This window comes from Oncorhynchus masou, chromosome 23, assembly GCF_036934945.1.
Source record: "Oncorhynchus masou masou isolate Uvic2021 chromosome 23, UVic_Omas_1.1, whole genome shotgun sequence".
Classification (NCBI taxonomy): domain Eukaryota; kingdom Metazoa; phylum Chordata; class Actinopteri; order Salmoniformes; family Salmonidae; genus Oncorhynchus; species Oncorhynchus masou.
In genome coordinates this window covers 6079299-6103414 of record NC_088234.1, presented here as the reverse complement: position 1 = coordinate 6103414, position 24116 = coordinate 6079299, and the positions used below count along the sequence as shown (strand labels likewise).

General features: G+C 46.2%; 2 protein-coding genes across 3 annotated transcripts in view; both read right to left on the bottom strand.

The window, feature by feature from the left end:
• The window catches only part of rbm46 (RNA binding motif protein 46), a 37989-nt gene extending 24595 nt beyond the window's left edge, over positions 1–13394 (bottom strand). The window contains exons 1-7 of the mRNA XM_064930725.1: positions 13250–13394; positions 12261–12305; positions 12036–12171; positions 11829–11932; positions 9172–9224; positions 7588–7717; positions 2120–2222 (exon numbers count right to left, since the gene is read on the bottom strand). Coding sequence (XP_064786797.1) covers positions 2120–2222; positions 7588–7717; positions 9172–9224; positions 11829–11932; positions 12036–12171; positions 12261–12305; positions 13250–13394 — 716 coding nt within the window. The remainder of the gene's footprint in view (positions 1–2119; positions 2223–7587; positions 7718–9171; positions 9225–11828; positions 11933–12035; positions 12172–12260; positions 12306–13249) is intronic.
• Positions 13395–14607: 1213 nt separating this feature from the next.
• Positions 14608–24116, bottom strand: LOC135509896 (lecithin retinol acyltransferase-like). Of its 2 annotated transcripts, none has more exons than XM_064930724.1 (5): positions 23888–24116; positions 23055–23210; positions 21899–21973; positions 20000–20152; positions 14608–15272 (listed from the first exon to the last, which is right to left on the bottom strand). In XM_064930724.1, the coding sequence occupies exons 1-5, from the start codon at positions 24029–24031 to the stop codon at positions 15117–15119; spliced, it is 684 nt and encodes a 227-aa protein (XP_064786796.1). In that variant the 5' UTR covers positions 24032–24116; the 3' UTR covers positions 14608–15116. The 2 variants fall into 2 exon arrangements, with proteins under 2 accessions (XP_064786796.1, XP_064786795.1); XM_064930723.1 differs by lacking the exon at positions 23888–24116 and adding an exon at positions 23809–23843.

The window sequence follows — 24116 nt, the reverse complement described above, 5'->3', positions numbered from 1 at the left end:
AAAGTTTATTTTATTGACAAGTTGTCAACAGGGACATAAAGAGCAGTTGGTTGATTCCCCCCCCCTTTCCCAACACACAAACACACACACACACACACACACACACACACACACAAACACACACAACCACACACACACACATTACACATACTAGGGGTGTGAAAGTTTAAACGTTAAAAAACGAAATTGGGATCCTTAACGTTGAGACAAATCCCTAACGGAGAAATCATAATGCAGCAGGCTCACCTACTCTTTCACTTTGCCAGTGTGCGTTCACTGTTTGGTCTGTTGCCTGTAGAATATACTAGCCTATTCATTGATAAGCCCTGCTTTACTGAAGAGGCGAGACATTGCGACATACAGCTTTTGATTGCTGATAGATAGAGCTAGTGCACGGTTCTGTCTGGTGTCTGACCTGCCTATACTGATAGATAGACCTAGTGCACGGTTCTGTCTGTCTGTCTCAATCTGACCTGCCTATACTGATAGATAAAGATGCAGGTTTTGTCTGTCTGTCTGGTGTCTGACCTGTTCCAAAAATACTGATAGATAGACCTAGTGCACAGTTCTGTCTTTCTGTCTGGTGGCTGACCTGTCATACTGATAGATAGAGGAGTGCACGGTTCTGTCTGTCTGTCTGGTGACTGACCTGCCTATACTGATAGATAGACCTAGTGCACGGTTCTGTCTGTCTGGTGTCTGACCTGCCTATACTGATAGATAGACCAGAAAAGTGCACATTCTTCTGGTGTCTGACCTTCCGTATACTGATAGATAGACCAGTGCACGGTTCTGTTTGTCTGTCTGGTGTCTGACCTATCCTATACTGATAGATAGACCTAGTGCACGGTTCTGTCTTTGGTGACTGACCTGCCTATACGAGGGAATAGATATACATAGATGCACGGTTCTGCTGTAGGTCTGACCTGCCTATACTGATAGATAGACCTAGTGCACGGTTCTGTCTGTCTGGTGTCTGACCTGCCATACTGATAGATAGACCTAGTGCACGGTTCTGTCTGTCTGGTGTCTGACCTGCCTATACTGATAGATAGACCTTTGCACGGTTCTGTCTGTCTGGTGGCTGACCTGCCTATACTGATAGATAGACCTAGTGCACGGTTCTGTCTGTCTGTCTGGTGGTTGACCTGCCTATACTGATAGATAGACCTAGTGCACGGTTCTGTCTGTCTGGTGACTGACCTGCCTATACTGATAGATAGACCTAGTGCACGGTTCTGTCTGTCTGGTGTCTGACCTGCCTATACTGATAGATAGACCTAGTGCACGGTTCTGTCTGTCTGTCTGGTGGCTGACCTGCCTATACTGTGCCCCTCTCCTCTCTCTCTCTCTCAATCCCTCGCTATCTTGCTACTAAAGATGCAGGTTTTTGTGTTCTCGCAAGTACAGCAACTAATCAGCCTCCTCCGTTCCAAAAAATATTGAATCTTAGGAGTCCATTCCTAGTGGAAGATGTTTTCTTTCAACTAAATGTCTTGGCAAGTCAAACTATATGAGGAGAGAGTGGTCTGCGTGCAGGGAGCTCGAGATTATTTGATTGACAGCTCTGGTCGCCTAGTGATGGACGTTACTCCCGTTTCAGAAAAGCGACATTCTTCCACAGGTCGTAAAATGTCAGTTCAACGTTCTCGACGATCTCCAGAGAAGGTCTCCAGTTTGCTATTTAAAAATCGACGGCGTATCCTTACAGACAAACAAACATGCCGTAGGCGACATGCTTTTTCAAGGGTCATTTACGACTGCGTGGGTAAATACGAGGGAAAGGGAGATATACATAGATACCTAGTCTGCTGTAGATCTGAACGCATTCAACTGAAATGGTGTCTGCCGGATTTAACCCTTCTGAATCAGAGGTTCTAAATCGACATCCACGCCCCGGGGGAACAGTGGGTTAACTGCCTTGTTGCTCGCAGGCAGAAATGACTGATTTCTTTTGCCTCGTCAGCTCGGTTACTGGCCCAACGCTCCATCCCGCCATTTATTGCCTGTCGCTATCGGTTACGCATACATAATAGGACCGTTATTCACACACACACACACACACACACACACACACACACACACACACACACACACACACACACACACACACACACACCTGACGTAGAGCACTCTGACACGTAGCATGGTCTCCTCGTCAACATCCTTCTCTGGTTCGGCCCAGTCCACCTGGATAGTGTGGCCCCACAGCTGAAACGTACCTGGAGATACCCCCCCCCCCCCCCCACAAAAAAAGAAATTCAGTTTTGTCCATTTAGTTTTTTCAGCTTACAATATTTTCGTACGTGTTCATGTATCCGCTTTAATAACCAAACATTTCTAAATATAAAAAATATATAAAAAATGTGATGTTCTCAGTCCATTAGGATGCTTAAACAACATCAGGATGCCCCATTTTTGAGGTCTGGGAAAAATGGAATTAACTTATTTTTTCGGATGTACCCTTTAATTCAACTGCTCGCCAGCCAGAGACCGTCGTGATTGAAGAGCAAAACAAACGGTCACTGGACTGATAAAAGACAACAATAACATGATATCATTCTGCCAGTTAGGTATTAGGCTACTTTGTAGTGAACATTTAATTGAGAAGGTTTTTGGAAAACCTTTGCATCTACCAGAAGACGGCTGTCATCAGCATCCTCGCTAACGTCTTAGCTATCCTCGCTAACGTCTTAGCTATCCTCGCTAACGTCTTAGCTATCCTCGCTAACGTCTTAGCTATCCTCGCTAACGCCTTAGCTATCCTCGCTAACGTCTTAGCTATCCTCGCTAACGCCTTAGCTATCCTCGCTAACGTCTTAGCTATCCTCGCTAACGCCTTAGCTATCCTCGCTAACGTCTTAGCTATCCTCGCTAACGTCTTAGCTATCCTCGCTAACGTCTTAGCTATCCTCGCTAACGTCTTAGCTATCCTCGCTAATGTCTTAGCCGTCTTAGCTATCCTCGCTAACGTCTTAACCGTCATCACTAACGTCTTAGCTATCCTTACTAACGTCTTAGCTGTCCTCGCTAACGTCTACACAAAGTGGTAAACCAACCACACAGACATGAAGACGGCTGTCATCAGTATCCTCGCTATAACGTCTTAGCCGTCTTAGCTATCCTCGCTAACATCTTAGCCGTCTTAGCTATCCTCGCTAACATCTTAGCTATCCTCGCTAACGTCTTAGCCGTCTTAGCTATCCTCGCTAACGTCTACACAAAGTGGTAGACCGACCACACAGACATGAGCATTCCCTCTCGCCGGTCCCATTCTGTGAGCTTGTGTGGCCTACCACTTCTCGGCTGACCCGTTGTTTCTCCTAGACGTTTCTACTTCCCAATAACAGCACTTACAGTGGACCGGTGCAGCTCGAACAGGGCAGACATTTGACGAACTGACTTGTTGGGTAGGTGGCATCCTGTGACGATGCTACGTTGAAAGTTGAAGGAAAATACAAATCACTGATGTCTTTTGTTCATGTCTTATGATAAACTTGGGCAAATTAACGCATTTAAAAATAATTAAGTTCAATATATTGTTGAATTCTGTTTTAATGTCTGGATTCCGTGATACCGACTGCGTTCCCAGCAGTCGGTATGCAAATCTAATGCAGATTTATAGAGCCCAAGCTATGGCACCTATAAATCTATCCATGACACCTACATAACCCCCGAAGGCCAAAAAGATCATCAAGGACAACATCCACTCGAGCCACTGCCTGTTCACCCCGCTATCATCCAGCAGGAGAGGTCAGTACAGGTGCATCAAAGCAGGGACCGAGAGACTGAAAAACAGCTTCTATCTCAAGGTCATCAGACTGCTAGACAGCCATCACTAACATTGAGTGGCTGCTGCCAACATACTGACTCAAATCTCTGGCCACTTTAATAAATGTATCACTAGTCACTTTATATAATGTTCATATACCCTACATTACTTGTCTCATATGTCTATACTGTACTCGATACCATCTACTGCATCTTGCATATGCCGTTCTGTACCATCACTCATTCATATATCTTTATGTACATATTCTTCATCCCTTTACACTTGTGTGTATAAGGTAGTTGTTGTGGAATTGTTAGGTTAGATTACTCATTACTGCATTGTCAGAACTAGAAGCACAAGCATTTAGCTGCACTCGTATTAACATCTGCTAACCATGTGTATGTGAACAATTTTCTTTTGATATCAATTGTTTAGTTTTAGCCCCCTCTACAGTAACTCCGAGGTACTGCTACTACTATAACTGACTATAACAGCCCAACTCTAGTCCTCTAGTCCCCCAACAGCCCAACTCAAGTCCTCTAACAGCCCAACTCCAGTCCTCTAACAGCCCAACTCCAGTCCTCTAGTCCCCCAACAGCCCAACTCCAGTCCTCTAGTCCCCCAACAGCCCAACTCTAGTCCTCTAGTCCCCCAACAGCCCAACTCCAGTCCTCTAGTCCCCCAACAGCCCAACTCCAGCCCTCTAGTCCCCCAACAGCCCAACTCCAGTCCTCTAGTTCCCCAACAGCCCAACTCCAGTCCTCTAGTCCCCCAACAGCCCAACTCCAGTCCTCTAGTCCCCCAACAGCCCAACTCCAGTCCTCTAGTCCCCCAACAGCCCAACTCCAGTCCTCTAGTCCCCCAACAGCCCAACTCCAGTCCTCTAGTCCCCCAACAGCCCAACTCCAGTCTAGTCCCCCAACAGCCCAACTCCAGTCCTAGTCTAGTCCCCCAACAGCCCAACTCCAGTCCTCTAGTCCCCCAACAGCCCAACTCCAGTCATCTAACAGCCCAACTCGTCACCCAACAGCCCAACTCCAGTCCTCTAGTCCCCCAACGGCCCAACTCCAGTCCTCTAGTCCACCAACAGCCCAACTCCAGTCCTCTAGTCCCCCAACAGCCCAACTCCAGGTCCTCTAGTCCCCCCCCCAACAGCCCAACTCCAGTCCTCTAGTCCCCCAACAGCCCAACTCCAGTCCTCTAGTCCCCCAACAGCCCAACTCTAGTCCTCTAGTCCCCCAACAGCCCAACTCCAGTCCTCTAGTCCCCCAACAGCCCAACTCCAGTCCTCTAGTCCCCCAACAGCCCAACTCCAGTCTAGTCCCCCAACAGCCCAACTCCAGTCCTCTAGTCCCCCAACAGTCCTCTAGTCCCCCAACAGCCCAACTCCAGTCCTCTAGTTCCCCAACAGCCCAACTCCTCTAGTCCCCCAACAGTCCTCTAGTCCCCCAACAGCCCAACTCCAGTCCTCTAGTTCCCCAACAGCCCAACTCCAGTCCTCTAGTCCCCCAACAGCCCAACTCCAGTCCCCCAACAGCCCAACTCCAGTCCTCTAGTCCCCCAACAGCCCAACTCCAGTCCTCCCCCAACAGCCCAACTCCAGTCCTCTAGTCCCCCAACAGCCCAACTCCAGTCCCCCAACAGCCCAACTCCAGTCCTCTAGTTCCCCAACAGCCCAACTCCAGTCCTCTAGTCCCCCAACAGCCCAACTCCAGTCCCCCAACAGCCCAACCCCCAACAGCCCAACTCCAGTCCCTCTCGTCCCTAGTCCCCCAACAGCCCAACTCCAGTCCTCTAGTCCCCCAACAGCCCAACTCCAGTCCTCTAGTCCCCCAACAGCCCAACTCCAGTCCTCTAGTCCCCCAACAGCCCAACTCCAGTCCTCTAGTCCCCCAACAGCCCAACTCCAGCCCTCTAGTCCCCCAACAGCCCAACTCCAGTCCTCTAGTCCAACCCAGTCCTCTAGTCCCCCAACAGCCCAACAACTCAGTCCCAGTCCTCTAGTCCCACAACAGCCCAACTCCAGTCCTCTAATCCCCCAACAGCTCAACTCCAGTCCTCTAGTCCCCCAACAGCCCAACTCCAGTCCTCTAGTCCCCAACATCCCCCAACAGCCCAACTCCAGTCCTCTAGTCCCCAAAAACACAACTCCAGCCCTCTAGTCCCCCAACAGCCCAACTCCAGTCCTCTAGTCCCCCAACTCCAGTCCTCTAGTCCCCCAACAGCCCAACTCCAGTCCTCTAGTCCCCCAACAGCCCAACTCCAGTCCTCTAGTCCCCCAACAGCCCAACTCCAGTCCTCTAGTCCCCCAACAGCCCAACTCCAGTCCTCTAGTCCCCCCAACAGCCCAACTCCAGTCCTCTAGTCCCCCAACAGCCCAACTCCAGCCCTCTAGTCCCCCAACAGCCCAACTCCAGTCCTCTAGTCCCCCAACAGCCCAACTCCAGTCCTCTAATCCCCCAACAGCTCAACTCCAGTCCTCTAATCCCCCAACAGCTCAACTCCAGTCCTCTAGTCCCCAAAAACACAACTCCAGCCCTCTAGTCCCCCAACAGCCCAACTCCAGTCCTCTAGTCCCCCAACAGCCCAACTCCAGTCCTCTAGTCCCCCAACAGCCCAACTCCAGTCCTCTAGTCCCCCAACAGCCCAACTCCAGTCCTCTAGTCCCCCAACAGCCCAACTCCACAGTCCCCAACAGCCCAACTCCAGTCCTCAGTCCAGCCCTCTAGTCCCCCAACAGCCCAACAGTCCTCTAGTCCCCCCAGTCCAGTCCTTTAGTCCCCCAACAGCCCAACTCCAGTCCCCCAACAGCCCAACTCCAGTCCTCTAGTCCCCCAACAGCCCAACTCCAGTCCTCTAGTCCCCCAACTCCAGTCCTCTAGTCCCCCAACAGCCCAACTCCAGTCCTCTAGTCCCCCAACAGCCCAACTCCAGTCCTCTAGTCCCCCAACAGCCCAACTCCAGTCCTCTAGTCCCCCAACAGCCCAACTCCAGTCCTCTAGTCCCCCAACAGCCCAACTCCAGTCCACCCAACAGCCCAACTCCAGTCCTCTAGTCCCCCAACAGCCCAACTCCAGTCCTCTAGTCCCCCAACAGCCCAACTCCAGTCCTCTAGCCCAACTCCAGTCCTCTAGTCCAACCAACTCCAGTCCTCTAGTCCCCCAACAGCCCAACTCCAGTCCTCTAGTCCCCCAACAGCTCAACTCCAGTCCTCTAGTCCCCCAACAGCCCAACTCCAGTCCTCTAGTCCCCAACAGCCCAACTCCAGTCCTCTAGTCCCCCAACAGCCCAACTCCAACCAACAGCCCAACCAGTCCTCTAGTCCCCAACAGCCCAACAGCCCAACTCCAGTCCTAGTCTCCAGTCCCCCAACAGCCCAACTCCAGTCCTCTAGTAGTCCAGTCCCAACAGCCCAACTCCAGTCCTCTAGTCCCCCAACAGCCCAACTCCAGTCCTCTAGTCCCCCAACAGCCCAACTCCAGTCCTCTAGTCCCCCAACAGCCCAACTCCAGTCCTCTAGTCCCCCAACAGCCCAACTCCAGTCCTCTAGTCCCCCAACAGCCCAACTCCAGTCCTCTAGTCCCCCAACAGCCCAACTCCAGTCCTCTAGTCCCCCAACAGCTCAACTCCAGTCCTCTAGTCCCCCAACAGCCCAACTCCAGTCCTCTAGTCCCCCAACAACACACATTTATATTGTAACCCTGGACAAGTACACCTGGTATGACTTTCATTAGTACCATGGCTGAAACTTTGTAAGACTTGTAGAGAGCGTGTAACATCCAATCAAAAGTGTATTGGTGTGTGTGTGTGTATACCTGGTATTAGTTTCCTCCGTGCCATGGCAGCTGCTTTGTGAGAGTCGTACTCAACGAAGGCAAACCCTCTGTTCTTAGTCTTGTCTGTAGCGCTGGGGTAGACTATGACGTCTACCACTCCTTCTGTCACCTAGACAACACACACCGATTGATACACAGTGTGTCAAAGGGCATAAATCTGAACCTTGGTCTCCCACAGGAGAAACCAAAGTCTTGACCATTAGAACAAGGGGAAATTCCCTACCTCATTACGAGACCATGTGATCACACTAACCTTCCTCATGATGTCGGCCCTCCTCATGTCTGCTAGGTGTGATCACACTAACCTTCCTCATGATGTCGGCCCTCCTCATGTCTGCTAGGTGTGATCACACTAACCTTCCTCATGATGTCGGCCCTCCTCATGTCTGCTAGAGATCACACTAAGTGAGCCCACTAACCTTCCTCATGATGTCGGCCCTCCTCATGTCTGCTAGGTGTGATCACACTAACCTTCCTCATGATGTCGGCCCTCCTCATGTCTGCTAGGTGTGATCACACTAACCTTCCTCATGATGTCGGCCCTCCTCATGTCTGCTAGATGTGATCACACTAACCTTCCTCATGATGTCGGCCCTCCTCATGTCTGCTAGGTGTGATCACACTAATCTTCCTCATGATGTCGGCCCTCCTCATGTCTGCTCGACGACAGCCCACTAACCTTCCTCATGATGTCGGCCCTCCTCATGTCTGCTAGACGACAGCCCACTAACCTTCCTCATGATGTCGGCCCTCCTCATGTCTGCTAGACGACAGCCCACTAACCTTCCTCATGATGTCGGCCCTCCTCATGCCTGCTAGATGTGAGCACACTAACCTTCCTCATGATGTCGGCCCTCCTCATGTCTGCTAGACGACAGCCCACTAACCTTCCTCATGATGTCGGCCCTCCTCATGTCTGCTCGACGACAGCCCACTAACCTTCCTCATGATGTCAGCCCTCCTCATGTCTGCTAGACGACAGCCCACTAACCTTCCTCATGATGTCGGCCCTCCTCATGTCTGCTAGACGACAGCCCACTAACCTTCCTCATGATGTCGGCCCTCCTCATGTCTGCTAGACGACAGCCCACTAACCTTCCTCATGATGTCGGCCCTCCTCATGTCTGCTAGACAACAGCCCACTAACCTTCCTCGTGATGTCGGCCCTCCTCATGTCTGCTCGACGACAGCCCACTAACCTTCCTCATGATGTCGGCCCTCCTCATGTCTGCTAGACGACAGCCCACTAACCTTCCTCGTGATGTCGGCCCTCCTCATGTCTGCTAGACGACAGCCCACTAACCTTCCTCGTGATGTCGGCCCTCCTCATGTCTGCTCGACGACAGCCCACTAACCTTCCTCATGATGTCGGCCCTCCTCATGTCTGCTAGATGTGATCACATTAACCTTCCTCATGATGTTGGCCCTCCTCATGTCTGCTAGACGACAGCCCACCAACCTTCCTCATGATGTTGGCCCTCCTCATGTCTGCTCGACGACAGCCCACTAACCTTCCTCATGTTGTCGGCCCTCCTCATGCCTGCTAGATGTGAGCACACTAACCTTCCTCATCTCCACTAGTATTTCCTCCTTCGTCTTGTCTTTGGGTATAGACCCTGTAAAACAATCCTATCATTAGTAAATGGGCTCTAAATCTAATCTATTTTCCATAGCTGAAATAGACATACGAGTTCAGACAAGATTGTGTTGAAGTCATCCCTACCTATGAACAATCTACAGTTGTCCAGACAGACACACACTCCTATAAACTTCCCTGATCTGATCTCATGGTGTAGTTGTAGGGTTAGGTGATATCTCATGGTGTAGTTGTAGGGTTAGGTGATATCTCATGGTGTAGTTGTAGGGTTAGGTGATATCTCATGGTGTAGTTGTAGGGTTAGGTGATATCTCATGGTGTAGTTGTAGAGTTAGATGATATCTCATGGTGTAGTTGTCGTTGTAGGGTTAGGTGATATCTCTGATCTCATGGTGTAGTTGTAGGGTTAGGTGATATCTCATGGTGTAGTTGTAGGGTTAGGTGATATCTCATGGTGTAGTTGTATGGTTAGGTGATATCTCATGGTGTAGTTGTAGGGTTAGGTGATATCTCATGGTGTAGTTGTAGTGTTAGGTGATATCTGATCTCATGGTGTAGTTGTAGGGTTAGGTGATATCTCATGGTGTAGTTGTAGGGTTAGGTGATATCTCATGGTGTAGTTGTATGGTTAGGTGATATCTCATGGTGTAGTTGTAGGGTTAGATGATATCTCATGGGGTTTAGGGTTAGGTGATATCTCATGGTGTAGTTGTAGGGTTAGGTGATATCTCATGGTGTAGTTGTAGGGTTAGGTGATATCTCATGGTGTAGTTGTAGGGTTAGGTGATATCTCATGGTGTAGTTGTAGGGTTATAGGTGATATCTCATGGTGTAGTTGTACGGTTAGGTGATATCTCATGGTGTAGTTGTAGGGTTAGGTGATATCTCATGGTGTAGTTGTAGGGTTAGGTGATATCTCATGGTGTAGTTGTAGGGTTAGGTGATATCTCATGGTGTAGTTGTAGGGTTATAGGTGATATCTCATGGTGTAGTTGTAGGGTTAGGTGATATCTCATGGTGTAGTTGTAGGGTTAGATGATATCTCATGGTGTAGTTGTAGGGTTAGGTGATATCTCATGGTGTAGTTGTAGGGTTATAGGTGATATCTCATGGTGTAGTTGTAGGGTTAGGTGATATCTCATGGTGTAGTTGTAGGGTTAGGTGATATCTCATGGTGTAGTTGTAGGGTTAGATGATATCTGATCTCATGGTGTAGTTGTCGTTGTAGGGTTAGGTGATATCTCATGGTGTAGTTGTAGGGTTAGGTGATATCTCATGGTGTAGTTGTAGGGTTATAGGTTATATCTCATGGTGTAGTTGTAGGGTTAGGTGATATCTCATGGTGTAGTTGTAGGGTTAGGTGATATCTCATGGTGTAGTTGTAGGGTTATAGGTGATATCTCATGGTGTAGTTGTAGGGTTATAGGTGATATCTCATGGTGTAGTTGTAGGGTTAGATGATATCTCATGGTGTAGTTGTCGTTGTAGGGTTAGGTGATATCTCATGGTGTAGTTGTAGGGTTATAGGTGATATCTCATGGTGTAGTTGTAGGGTTAGATGATATCTCATGGTGTAGTTGTCGTTGTAGGGTTAGGTGATATCTCATGGTGTAGTTGTAGGGTTAGGTGATATCTCATGGTGTAGTTGTAGGGTTATAGGTGATATCTGATCTCATGGTGTAGTTGTAGGGTTATGTGATATCTCATGGTGTAGTTGTAGGGTTAGGTGATATCTCATGGTGTAGTTGTAGGGTTATAGGTGATATCTGATCTCATGGTGTAGTTGTAGGGTTAGGTGATATCTCATGGTGTAGTTGTAGGGTTAGGTGATATCTCATGGTGTAGTTGTAGGGTTAGGTGATATTTGGGCAGACCTCTTCTTCGAATATGCTTCTCCGAACATCATTGGTTTGCGAAGTTTATGACTAGATATTCATTTATTTTTTAATTTTACCATATTTGTCACGCCCTGGTCGAAATATATTATGTTTATTCTTCATTTATTCGGTCAGGCCAGGGTGTGACATGGGTTATTGTGGTGTGTTTTTGTCTTGGGGTTTTGTGGGATGTCTAGCGTTAGTCTATGGCTGCCTGAGGCGGTTCTCAATCAGAGTCAGGTGATTATCGTTGTCTCTGATTGGGAACCATATTTAGGCAGCCATATTCTTTGTGTGTTTCGTGGGTGATTGTCCTTAGTGTCCTTGTTCCTGTCTCTGTGTTAGTTAACACTAGTATAGGCTGTTTCGGTTTTCGTTACGTTCTTTGTTTTGTAGTGTTTGTATTGATTCGTGTTTACGTTTGTTCATTAAACATGGATCGCAATCTACACGCTGCATTTTGGTCCGACTCTCCTTCACCGCATGAAAACCGTTACAATATTACATTTGCATTCTCATTAAACAATGTTAGTACGGCAACACAAAAAAAAAACAAGGCTTAATTAATAAATTTAGACTCCATTTAACATCTTGATACGGCCTAACTGATGAAACTGCACAGTTTTGATTTGTTCAGTTCAAATAAGAGTATAGTCTTGACTATCACAATATATCGTTTTGCACTTCACGATATACTGTCAATGTCATAATATCACAGTATTGTGTTGTGATGATGTCATCCCTACCTATGAACAATCTACAGTTGTCCAGACTGACACACACTCCTATAAACTTCCCTGGTCTGATCTCATGGTTGTCTAGGAGATGGATGGATCTCTGAGCTGCCTCTCTGTAATCACACACACAGGAGGGGAGAATGATGAGAGAGGGATGAGAAGGGGAAGAGAGAGATGGAGACAGAGAGGGGGGGGGGGATAATGGATCATCCCTACCTGGTAGTGTACATGACGAAAGCGTAGCCCCGGTTCTCTCCACTAAACTCCATCATTAGTCTGAACTCATAGATTCTCCCAGCTCTCTCAAACACGGGCACCAGCTCATCCTCATACATGTCCCTGGGGATCTTACCTTAAGATACCACACCCACAAAGATTCTCTTATCGTCATTATACTCTTCCACTGACGTGTGTGTAAGTAGATTATATGTGGTTCCTTACCAACAAACACCTCACACCCTCGTGGGGGAGGAGGACCATCCCAACCTGGGGAGAAGGAGGAAAGGGAAAGAGAGAGAGAGAGGAGGCAGAGAGAGGATGATGAGAGAGGAGAGAGAGAGAGGATGATGAGAGAGAGGAGAGAGCGAGAGAGAGGATGATGAGAGAGAGGAGGCAGAGAGAGAGAGGATGAGGAGAGAGAGGATGATGAGAGAGGAGAGAGAGAGGATGATGAGAGAGAGGAGAGAGAGAGGATGATGAGAGAGAGGAGAGAGCGAGAGAGAGGATGATGAGAGAGAGGAGGCAGAGGAAGAGAGAGGATGAGGAGAGAGGATGATGAGAGAGAGGAGAGAGAGGATGATGAGAGAGGATGATGAGACAGAGAGAGAGAGGATGAGGAGAGAGGAGGAATGAGGAGAGAGAGGAGGCAGGGGGAAAATTATGAGAGAGGAGAGAGCAAGAGAGAGAGAGGATGATGAGAGTGAAAAATCGTTGAAGTTCATCACACCTGTATTAATCATTCATAATCTAATTACTACTATTAATAGGAAGGTGAAGAGTTTACATCACTTCAATGCCAGTAGATATGGAGCCTGACAGCCTAACATTGTAGGCATTTCAGCTGTGAATAATAAATATATATTATTATATGATCTGCGCATGCGCTAACACGAGCCGAGCTAGCCTCCCTCAGCATGAGTGAAGTGAGTTCTGAACAACTGAGTGAATTTATGCGTCTTAGTAGTTTTCACATTACAAACTCAAAATTAAATATTCTTCCCAAAAATAACATGATTCCAGGTAAATAAGGCATATTTGTCGAAATCGTTATTCTTGCAAAAGCAACGGTTTTAATCAAACTATTATATTAATCTGACTATCCACATGAGTCGCGTTATTGCATGTAACCGTACTCTCTTACACACACACACACACACACACACACACACACACACACACACACACACACACACATAACGTTAAACCCACACCTGGAGGCGGGCCACCGAACTTCCTCTGTCCGTTCTCCTGTACCATGCTGTATCCTGTCGTCTCCATCAGCGCTAGTAGCGCTGCCTCGTTCGGGCTCTCCGTCCTCCCGTCGTCCCCAGTCACACTACCGCCGTCTCCGTCCATCTGGTCAGCTAACGTCGGACGCTCGGTCTGTGTGGACGGCTCGCTGACGTTAGGCAATTCCGTTAAATAGTCCAGTGGATGAATGAAGTTGACAACATAAATATATATATATATTAGCTAGTTACGTTACGAACAACGGTATTAATAGCTAGATTAGACACATTGGTATAAACCGCGGTCTTTGTAACGTTAGCAAGGCGGGAATTAACTCTAGTTAGCTAGCTAACTTTACTATCAATTATACAGTTCCATGGTTAATTAATAAAAGTCCAACAACAAAAAAAGCTGCTTACCTCAGTCGTAATTATATGTATTATAGATATTACTATTTTCTAAACGTGGATTTGATCAATTTTTTTGTGTTTATATATTCGCTAACGTGATGAACTGCGGTTTCGTCGGCGATCAAACCCCTCCGGTCTTCCTCGAGTTGCCATAGGCGACCGCGATCATCCACATCCAGCCAATCAGCGTGCGTTGCGGGTGCGAACGGCGGGATAATTGGGGTGTGTTCGTAAATGAACTCTAGAGTAGCAGAGAGTCCGTTTGTAAAAATCATTTTTTAAATGTATTTTATTTATTTAACTAGACATGCCAGTTAATAAGAAATATGTAAATATATATACATATATATATTTTTAAATTTATTTAACTAGGCATTTCAGTTAATAAGAACAAATTCTTATTTATAATGATGGTTTACCCGAGGAAAGGTGGGGATAACTGCCTTGTTCAGAGGCATAAACGATAGATGTTTTACCTTGTCAGCACGGCGATTCGATCTAGCAACCGTTCGGTTACCGACCCAACGCTGACCCAACCTGCCGCGAAAAACTAACCGGTATAAAGTGGGCTATCTTGCTACTTCCAAACACAAATTGAGAGAACAGCCCACTCTGACCGTTTTACCCGCCCTATAGCAGAGTTGATTAGGCTGTGTTGTGCACCTTGATATCTAGAGCAATTGGTGACTGTAACTGTGCTGCGCGGAAATAATTTAATTACGTTTTCTTTTTGTGTGCCGACGCTTAATTACACCGGTCACATTCAACTGGTGTTTCGTGTTTGTAAATTCATAAATGATTCTGCGCTCTGAAATCGGAGTAGACAGACAAGAGTGATTTATGAACGCATCCAAATCCATACACGTTTCTGGAAATGAATACTTGTTTTTTTCCGTCTGAAAATAAATAATCACAAGAAGAAAACGGTGACCATTTTAAATGTTTATTTTATTTATAGTAACATAATTCACTGTTATACAGGTCAAAATAGTATACCGTTCACACTTATGTAATTAATCAATTCAATTAAAACACAGGGTGTAAACACATGTATTGGCATCATTACTAGGCCTTATGAAGCAGGGGCAAATTATTATTACTAGTTATTGAAGAAACCCTATGTCTGTCTGGTCATCCTGTAATCTACATTCCCCTACTCACTGCTTCTTTGTGCAGTGTCCAGTTATCTTTAACAGACTGCAAATAATTTTTGTAAAACAATGCGGATTTACTTCAAACCTCCTTCCTTCCTTCCTTCCTTCCTTCCTTCCTTCCTTCCTTCCTTCCTTCCTTCCTTCCTTCCTTCCTTCCTTCCTTCCTTCCTTCCTTCCTTCCTTCCTTCCTTCCTTCCTTCCTTACTTCCTTCCTACCTTCCTTACTTCCTTACTTAATTACTTACTTCCTTCCCTTCCCTCCTTCCTTCCTTCCCTCCAAGTGTCTAGGAAGCCATCCAGATAATGAAGGGAACCAGGACAATGACCAGGGCTGAGTAGAGAGACATGACCCCCAGATAGAGCACTAGCACTGGGCCTAACACCGCTGTCACCTTGGCACTCCTCTGGCTCAGAATGAACTTCTTCACTGTCTTACAGAACTGAGACAGAGACAGAGACAGAGAGAGAGAGAGAGAGAGACAGAGAGAGAGAGAGAGACAGAGAGACAGAGAAAGAGAGAGAGACACAGAGAGACAGAGAGAGAGAGAGAGAGAGAGAGAGAGAGAGAGAGAGAAAGAGACAGAGAGAGAGAGGGAAGGTAGAGAGAGAGAGATGTAGAAAGAGGGAAGGTAGAGAGAAGGGGGGTAGAGAGGGTGATAGAGGGGAGAGAGACAGAGGTAGTGGGTAAATAGAGATGGGGGGTAGGGGAGGGGGAGAGATGTGAATACATTATTAATTCTCTACAGCTGTGTGCCCAAGGGGCTATTGATTTTCAATGCAACTGCATGTAATTTATAATACCCAACAGGGGGTGCCATAGTATCACTACACATCATGTGTTTGTCAGTCTTGTCGTATTCCACTGAGTGTTCTACATTCTAGAGATCTACTGTTCTGGTGAGAGCTTGAGTATGGTTGTCCCTGTGACTGTGTATGTGTTTATAACATAACTCATTCATTTAAATTCATCCATCCATCCCTTCATCTCTGTGTGTTAAAGGTGACTAGGTTCAGACAGGCCCACTGGCCTTCATTTTAGTAACCAGGTGAAGAGAGATCCAGAATGTCTTTTGTAGACCACATCAGACTAACAGTGTGTCAATGGGTCCATCAGGTCACAAATGCAACAAAATGCAAATTAATTACTTAAAAATCATACAATGTGACTTTCTGGATTTTTGTTTTAGATTCCGTCTCTCACAATTGAAGTGTACCTATGATAAAAATTACAGACCTCTACATGCTTTGTAAGTGGGAAAACCTGCAAAATCGTCAGTGTATCAAATAATTGTTCTCCTCGATTTTGCAGGTTTTCCTACTTACGAAGCATGTAGAGGTCTGTAATTTTTATCATAGGTACACTTCAATTGTGAGAGACACACACACACACACAACACACACACACACACACACACACACACACACACACACACACAACACACACACACACACACACACACACACACACACACACACACACACACACACACACACACACACACACACACACACACACACACACACACACACACACACACACACACACACACACACTGTAGACTGTTCCACCTGGTTACTCAGCCCAGCACCTTAGAGGCTGCTGTCCTATGTACATAGACATGGAATCACTGGTCCCTTTAATAATGGAACACTAGTTACTTTAATAATGGAACACTGGTCCCTTTAATAATGGAACACTGGTCACTTTAATAATGGAACACTGGTCCCTTTAATAATGGAACACTAGTTACTTTAATAATGGAACACTAGTTACTTTAATAATGGAACACTAGTTACTTTAATAATGGAACACTAGTTACTTTAATAATGGAACACTAGTTACTTTAATAATGGAACACTAGTTACTTTAATAATGGAACACTGGTCCCTTTAATAATGGAACACTGGTCACTAATAATGTTTACATACTGCTTTACTCATTTCATATATATATATGTATATATATATTCACTACTTTACCTTTTACTATACACTACTTGTTACTATACACTACTTTACTTGTTACTATACACTACTTTACTTGTTACTATACACTACTTTACTTGTTACTATACACTACTTTACTTTACTTTTGTTACTATACACTACTTGTTACTATACACTACTTTACTTGTTACTATAAACTACTTTACTTGTTACTATAAACTACTTTACTTGTTACTATACACTAGTTTACATGTTACTATAAACTACTTTACTTGTTACTATACACTACTTTACTTGTTACTATACACTACTTGTTACTATACACTACTTTACTTGTTACTATACACTCCTTTACTTGTTACTATACACTACTTGTTACTATACACCACTTGTTACTATACACTACTTTACTTGTTACTATAAACTACTTTACTTGTTACTATACACTACTTTACTTGTTAATATACACTACTTTACTTGTTACTATACACTACTTTACTTGTTACTATACACTACTTTACTTGTTACTATACACTACTTGTTACTATACACTACTTTACTTGCTACTATAAACTACTTTACTTGTTACTATAAACTACTTTACTTGTTACTATACACTACTTTACTTGTTACTATACACTACTTGTTACTATACACTACTTGTTACTATACACTACTTTACTTGTTACTATAAACTACTTTACTTGTTACTATACACTACTTTACTTGTTACTATACACTACTTTACTTGTTACTATACACTACTTTACTTGTTACTATACACTACTTTACTTGTTACTATACACTACTTGTTACTATACACTACTTTACTTGTTACTATAAACTACTTTACTTGTTACTATAAACTACTTTACTTGTTACTATACACTACTTTACTTGTTACTATACACTACTTGTTACTATACACTACTGTACTTGTTACTATACACTACTTGTTACTATACACTACTTTACTTGTTACTATACACTACTTGTTACTATACACTACTTTACTTGTTACTATAAACTACTTTACTTGTTACTATAAATTACTTTACTTGTTACTATACACTACTTTACTTGTTACTATACACTACTTGTTACTATAAACTACTTTACTTGTTACTATACACTACTTTACTTGTTACTATACACTACTTTACTTGTTACTATACACTACTTTACTTGTTACTATACACTACTTGTTACTATACACTACTTTACTTGTTACTATACACTACTTTACTTGTTACTATACACTACTTTACTTGTTACTATACACTACTTTACTTGTTACTATAAACTTGTTACTTTACTTGTTACTATACTACTTGTTACTATAAACTACTTTACTTGTTACTATAAACTACTTTACTTGTTACTATACTACTTTACTTGTTACTATACACTACTTGTTACTATACACTACTTTACTTGTTACTATAAACTACTTTACTTGTTACTATACACTACTTTACTTGTTACTATACACTACTTTACTTGTTACTATACACTACTTTACCTGTTACTATACACTACTTGTTACTATACACTACTTTACTTGTTACTATAAACTACTTTACTTGTTACTATAAATTACTTTACTTGTTACTATACACTACTTTACTTGTTACTATACACTACTTGTTACTATACACTACTTGTTACTATAAACTACTTTACTTGTTACTATACACTACTTTACTTGTTACTATACACTACTTTACTTGTTACTATAAACTACTTTACTTGTTACTCTACCCTACTTGTTACTATACACTATTTTACTTGTTATTATACACTACTTTACTTGTTACTATAAACTACTTTACTTGTTAATGTACACTACATGTTACGATACACTACTTTCACAAAGACAAACTTTAGACTGTCTGACTAGAAATCGGATTAATTGGTCCAGAGTGTTCTGTTTATAAGATGGATTTAATTAAAACAGGAGTAAATTGGCAAACTAAAGTCTTTGGTCTTTGTAACCACACAAGAGGCTTAACATTTAATTGGCCAGTGTGTTTGGCCATGGTCATTATTACCAAGTAGTCATTTAGACCCTAGAAAGCACACACACACACACACACACACACACACACGCACGCACGCACGCACACAAACACACAGGCAGACACACATGAGCACGTTGCAGTTGAATAGGCTTTCTGATTGTGTTTCTGAGAATAGATAACCTGCTCTGAGAAAAACAGATTAAGTTATTATTGTTATTATAACGGGACAAATCCTGAGTGTGTGATAGGATTTAATTTTGTTTTTCACTGCAAATGGGATATAAATTGTAAGGTGACGGACAAGAACAGAAGAGAACAGTTAAGACAGACAGACAGACAGACAGACAGAAAGCCAGACAGACAGACAGACAGACAGACAGATAAACAGACAGGCAGACAGACAGACAGACAGACAGACAGACAGACAGACAGGCAGACAGATAAACAGACAGATAAACAGACAGACAGACAGATAAACAGACAGGCAGACAGACAGACAGACAGACAGACAGGCAGGCAGACAGACAGAGAAACAGACAGACAGACAGACAGACAGACAGACAGATAAACAGACAGGCAGGCAGACAAAGAAACAGACAGACAGACAGACAGACAGACAGACAGACAGACAGACAGACAGACAGACAGACAGGCAGACAGACAGGCAGACAGACAGACAGATAAACAGACAGACAGATAAACAGACAGACAGACAGACAGACAGATAAACAGACAGACAGATAAACAGACAGACAGACAGACAGACAGGCAGGCAGACAAGACAGACAGACAGACAGTCAGACAGACAGACAGACAAACAGACAGGCAGGCAGACAGAGAAACAGACAGACAGACAGACAGACAGACAGATAAACAGACAGACAGGCAGACAGAGAAACAGACAGACAGACAGACAGACAGACAGACAGACAGACAGACAGACAGATAAACAGACAGGCAGGCAGACAGAGAAACAGATAAACAGACAGACAGACAGACAGACAGACAGACAGACAGACAGATAAACAGATAAACAGACAGACAGACAGACAGACAGATAAACAGACAGGCAGACAGACAGACAGACAGACAGACAGACAGACAGACAGACAGACAGATAAACAGACAGACAGACAGACAGACAGACAGACAGACAGACATTGATACTGATGAATCAATGTGTTTGTATTGGTCCTAACCTGGAAGGTTTGGAAGCTCATGCAGGTGCCGTATCGACAGTACATGACATAGTGTTCACAGTTATACCACAGGAGGCTGTAGGCCGTGGAGCCCTGGAGCTTCTCTGCCCTGTCTGCCACTTCCTCTCCTTTCAGTGGGGGGCGACTGCACACCTGGTAGACAGAGGTACAGACACCTGGTAGACAGAGGTACAGACACCTGGTAGACAGAGGTACAGACACCTGGTAGACAGAGACACAGACACCTGGTAGACAGAGACACAGACACCTGGTAGACAGATGTACAGACACCTGGTAGACAGAGGTACAGACAGCTGGTAGACAGAGACAGAGGTACAGACACCTGGTAGACAGAGACAGAGGTATAGACAGCTGGTAGACAGAGACAGAGGTACAGACAGCTGGTAGACAGAGGTACAGACAGCTGGTAGACAGAGGTACAGACAGCTGATAGACAGAGGTACAGACACCTGGTAGACAGAGGTACAGACACCTGGTAGACAGAGACAGAGGTACAGACACCTGGTAGACAGAGACAGAGGTACAGACACCTGGTAGACAGAGACACAGACACCTGGTAGACAGAGGTACAGACACCTGGTAGACAGAGGTACAGACACCTGGTAGACAGAGACAGAGGTACAGACACCTGGTAGACAGAGACACAGACACCTGGTAGACAGAGGTACAGACACCTGGTAGACAGAGACACAGACACCTGGTAGACAGAGGTACAGACAGCTGGTAGACAGAGGTACAGACAGCTGGTAGACAGAGGTACAGACAGCTGGTAGACAGAGACACAGACAGCTGGTAGACAGAGGTACAGACAGCTGGTAGACAGAGGTACAGACACCTGATAGACAGAGGTACAGACAGCTGGTAGACAGAGGTACAGCCAGCTGGTAGACAGAGACAGAGGTACAGACAGCTGGTAGACAGAGGTACAGACACCTGGTAGACAGAGGTACAGACACCTGGTAGACAGAGGTACAGACAGCTGGTAGACAGAGGTACAGACAGCTGGTAGACAGAGGTACAGACAGCTGGTAGACAGCGATACAGACAGCTGATAGACAGAGGTACAGACACCTGGTAGACAGAGACAGAGGTACAGACACCTGGTAGACAGAGACAGAGGTACAGACACCTGGTAGACAGAGGTACAGACAGCTGGTAGACAGAGGTACAGACACCTGGTAGACAGAGGTACAGACAGCTGGTAGACAGAGGTACAGACAGCTGATAGACAGAGGTACAGACACCTGGTAGACAGAGGTACAGACAGCTGGTAGACAGAGGTACAGACAGCTGGTAGACAGAGGTACAGACAGCTGGTAGACAGAGGTACAGACACCTGGTAGACAGAGGTACAGACAGCTGGTAGACAGAGGTACAGACAGCTGGTAGACAGAGGTACAGACAGCTGGTAGACAGAGGTACAGACAGCTGGTAGACAGAGGTACAGACACCTGGTAGACAGAGGTACAGACAGCTGGTAGACAGAGGTACAGACACCTGGTAGACAGAGGTACAGACACCTGGTAGACAGAGGTACAGACAGCTGGTAGACAGAGGTACAGACAGCTGGTAGACAGTACAGACAGCTGGTAGACAGAGGTACAGACAGCTGGTAGACAGAGGTACAGACAGCTGGTAGACAGAGGTACAGACAGCTGGTAGACAGAGGTACAGACAGCTGGTAGACAGAGGTACAGACAGCTGGTAGACAGAGGTACAGACAGCTGGTAGACAGAGGTACAGCCAGCTGGTAGACAGAGGTACAGACAGCTGGTAGACAGAGGTACAGACAGCTGGTAGACAGACAGTATCGACAAGGATGGAACCAGACAGTTTAACATAGAACTTCATCTATGCTGCCTTCTGTGTTGACTGTACCTTGTCCATGGGGTTCACAATAATCTCTGAGCCGTAGGCAAAGTCCTCCACAGTGTCCACCCTCACACTGGCACACTGAGGAAGGGGGAGAGGAGTTACGGGCATTCTCTCTCTCTCACACACACACACACACACACACACACACACACACACACACACACACACACACACACACACACACACACACACACACACACACACACACACACTTTCTCCCTGTTATGGTAGTGATTATAGCCTCCTTATCTCCTTACCGCACACTACCTCACCCCAACACCACACACTACCCCACCCCAACACCACACACTACCCCACCCCAACACCACACACTGCCACACTCCAACACCACACACTGCCCCACCCCCACCCCAAAACCACACACTACCCCACCCCAACACCACACACTGCCCCACCCCCACCCCAAAACCACACACTACCCCACCCCAACACCACACACTGCCCCACCCCCACCCCAAAACCACACACTACCCCACCCCAACACCACACACTGCCCCACCCCCACCCCAACACCACACACTGCCCCACCCCAACACCACACACTACCCCACCCCAACACCACACACTACCCCACCCCAACACCACACACTGCCACACTCCAACACCACACACTGCCCCACCCCCACCCCAAAACCACACACTACCCCACCCCAACACCACACACTGCCCCACCCCCACCCCAACACCACACACTGCCCCACCCCAACACCAACACCACACACTGCCCCACCCCCACCCCAACACCACACACTGCCCCACCCCCACCCCAACACCACACACTGCCCCACCCCAACACCACACACTACCCCCCCACACCCCCTGCCACACCACCACACTGCCCCACCCCACCCCAACACCACACACTGCCCCACCCCCACCCCAACACCACACACTACCCCACCCCAACCCCACACACTGCCCCCACCCCAACACCACACACTACCCCCACCCCAACACCACACACTGCCCCACCCCCACCCCAACACCACACACTGCCCCCACCCCAACCCCAACCCCAACACCACACACTACCCCACCCCAACACCACACACTGCCCCACCCCCACCCCAACACCACACACTACCCCCACCGCCACCCCAACACCACACACTGCCCCCACCACATCCCCCCTCCTCACCTTAGCGATGACCCCCAGTATCAGTCTATTATTGGTGACCGTCTGTCTGAGAGCCTCCTCATCATCTGACAACACAGGTAGTATGTCAGGTATCAGGTGGGCCACCCTGCCGCCGCCCAGGTAGATCCCAAAATGAGTGAACAACGTCCGGGGTACCTGAATGAATAAATGCATTTAGTGTCCCAAATGGCACCCTATTCCCTAAATAGTGCACTACTTTAGACCAGAGCCCTATTCCCTATATAGTACACTACTATAGACCAGAGCCCTATTCTCTATATAGTGGTACTACTATAGACCAGAGCCCTATTCCCTATATAGTGCACTACTTTAGACCAGAGTCCAATTCCCTATATAGTGCACTACTTTAGACCAGAGCCCTATTCCCTATATAGTACACTACTATAGACCAGGTCCCTATTCCCTATATAGTTCACTACTTTAGACCAGAGCCCTATTCCCTATATAGTGCATTACTATAGACCAGAGCCCTATTCCCTATATATAGTTCACTACTTTAGACCAGAGCCCTATTCCCTATATAGTGCATTACTATAGACCAGAGCCCTATTCCCTATATAGTGCACTACATTAGACCAGAACCCTATGGAACCCTATTCCCTATTTATTGCACTACTTTAGACCAGATGTGAGCCCTATGGGCCAACTATGAAGGGAATTAGGGGGTCAATTGGGACTCAAGCGATAGAGTCGCCTCAGCCATCTGACTACATGAAATGTTTTCCCCCTCTACCTCCAGCAGGTCTCCTCTCTGGAACATGGAGTCATACTTCATCTATCTGACTACATGAAATGTTTTCCCCCCCCTCTACCTCCAGCAGGTCTCCTCTCTGGAACATGGAGTCATACTTCGATGGCGTTTCCTCTTTGGTCGCCGCCTGGTTTGTCCCCTTCTTTTTCTTGTGGTCTGTTCGTGCCGTGATGAAGAGCAGGCCGAGGAGCGTCAGAGGAAACATGGTTCTGACACGAAGGAGGAGAAGAGAAGGGTGGGAGGAGAAGAGAAGGGTGGGAGGAGAAGAGAAGGGTGGGAGGAGAAGGGTG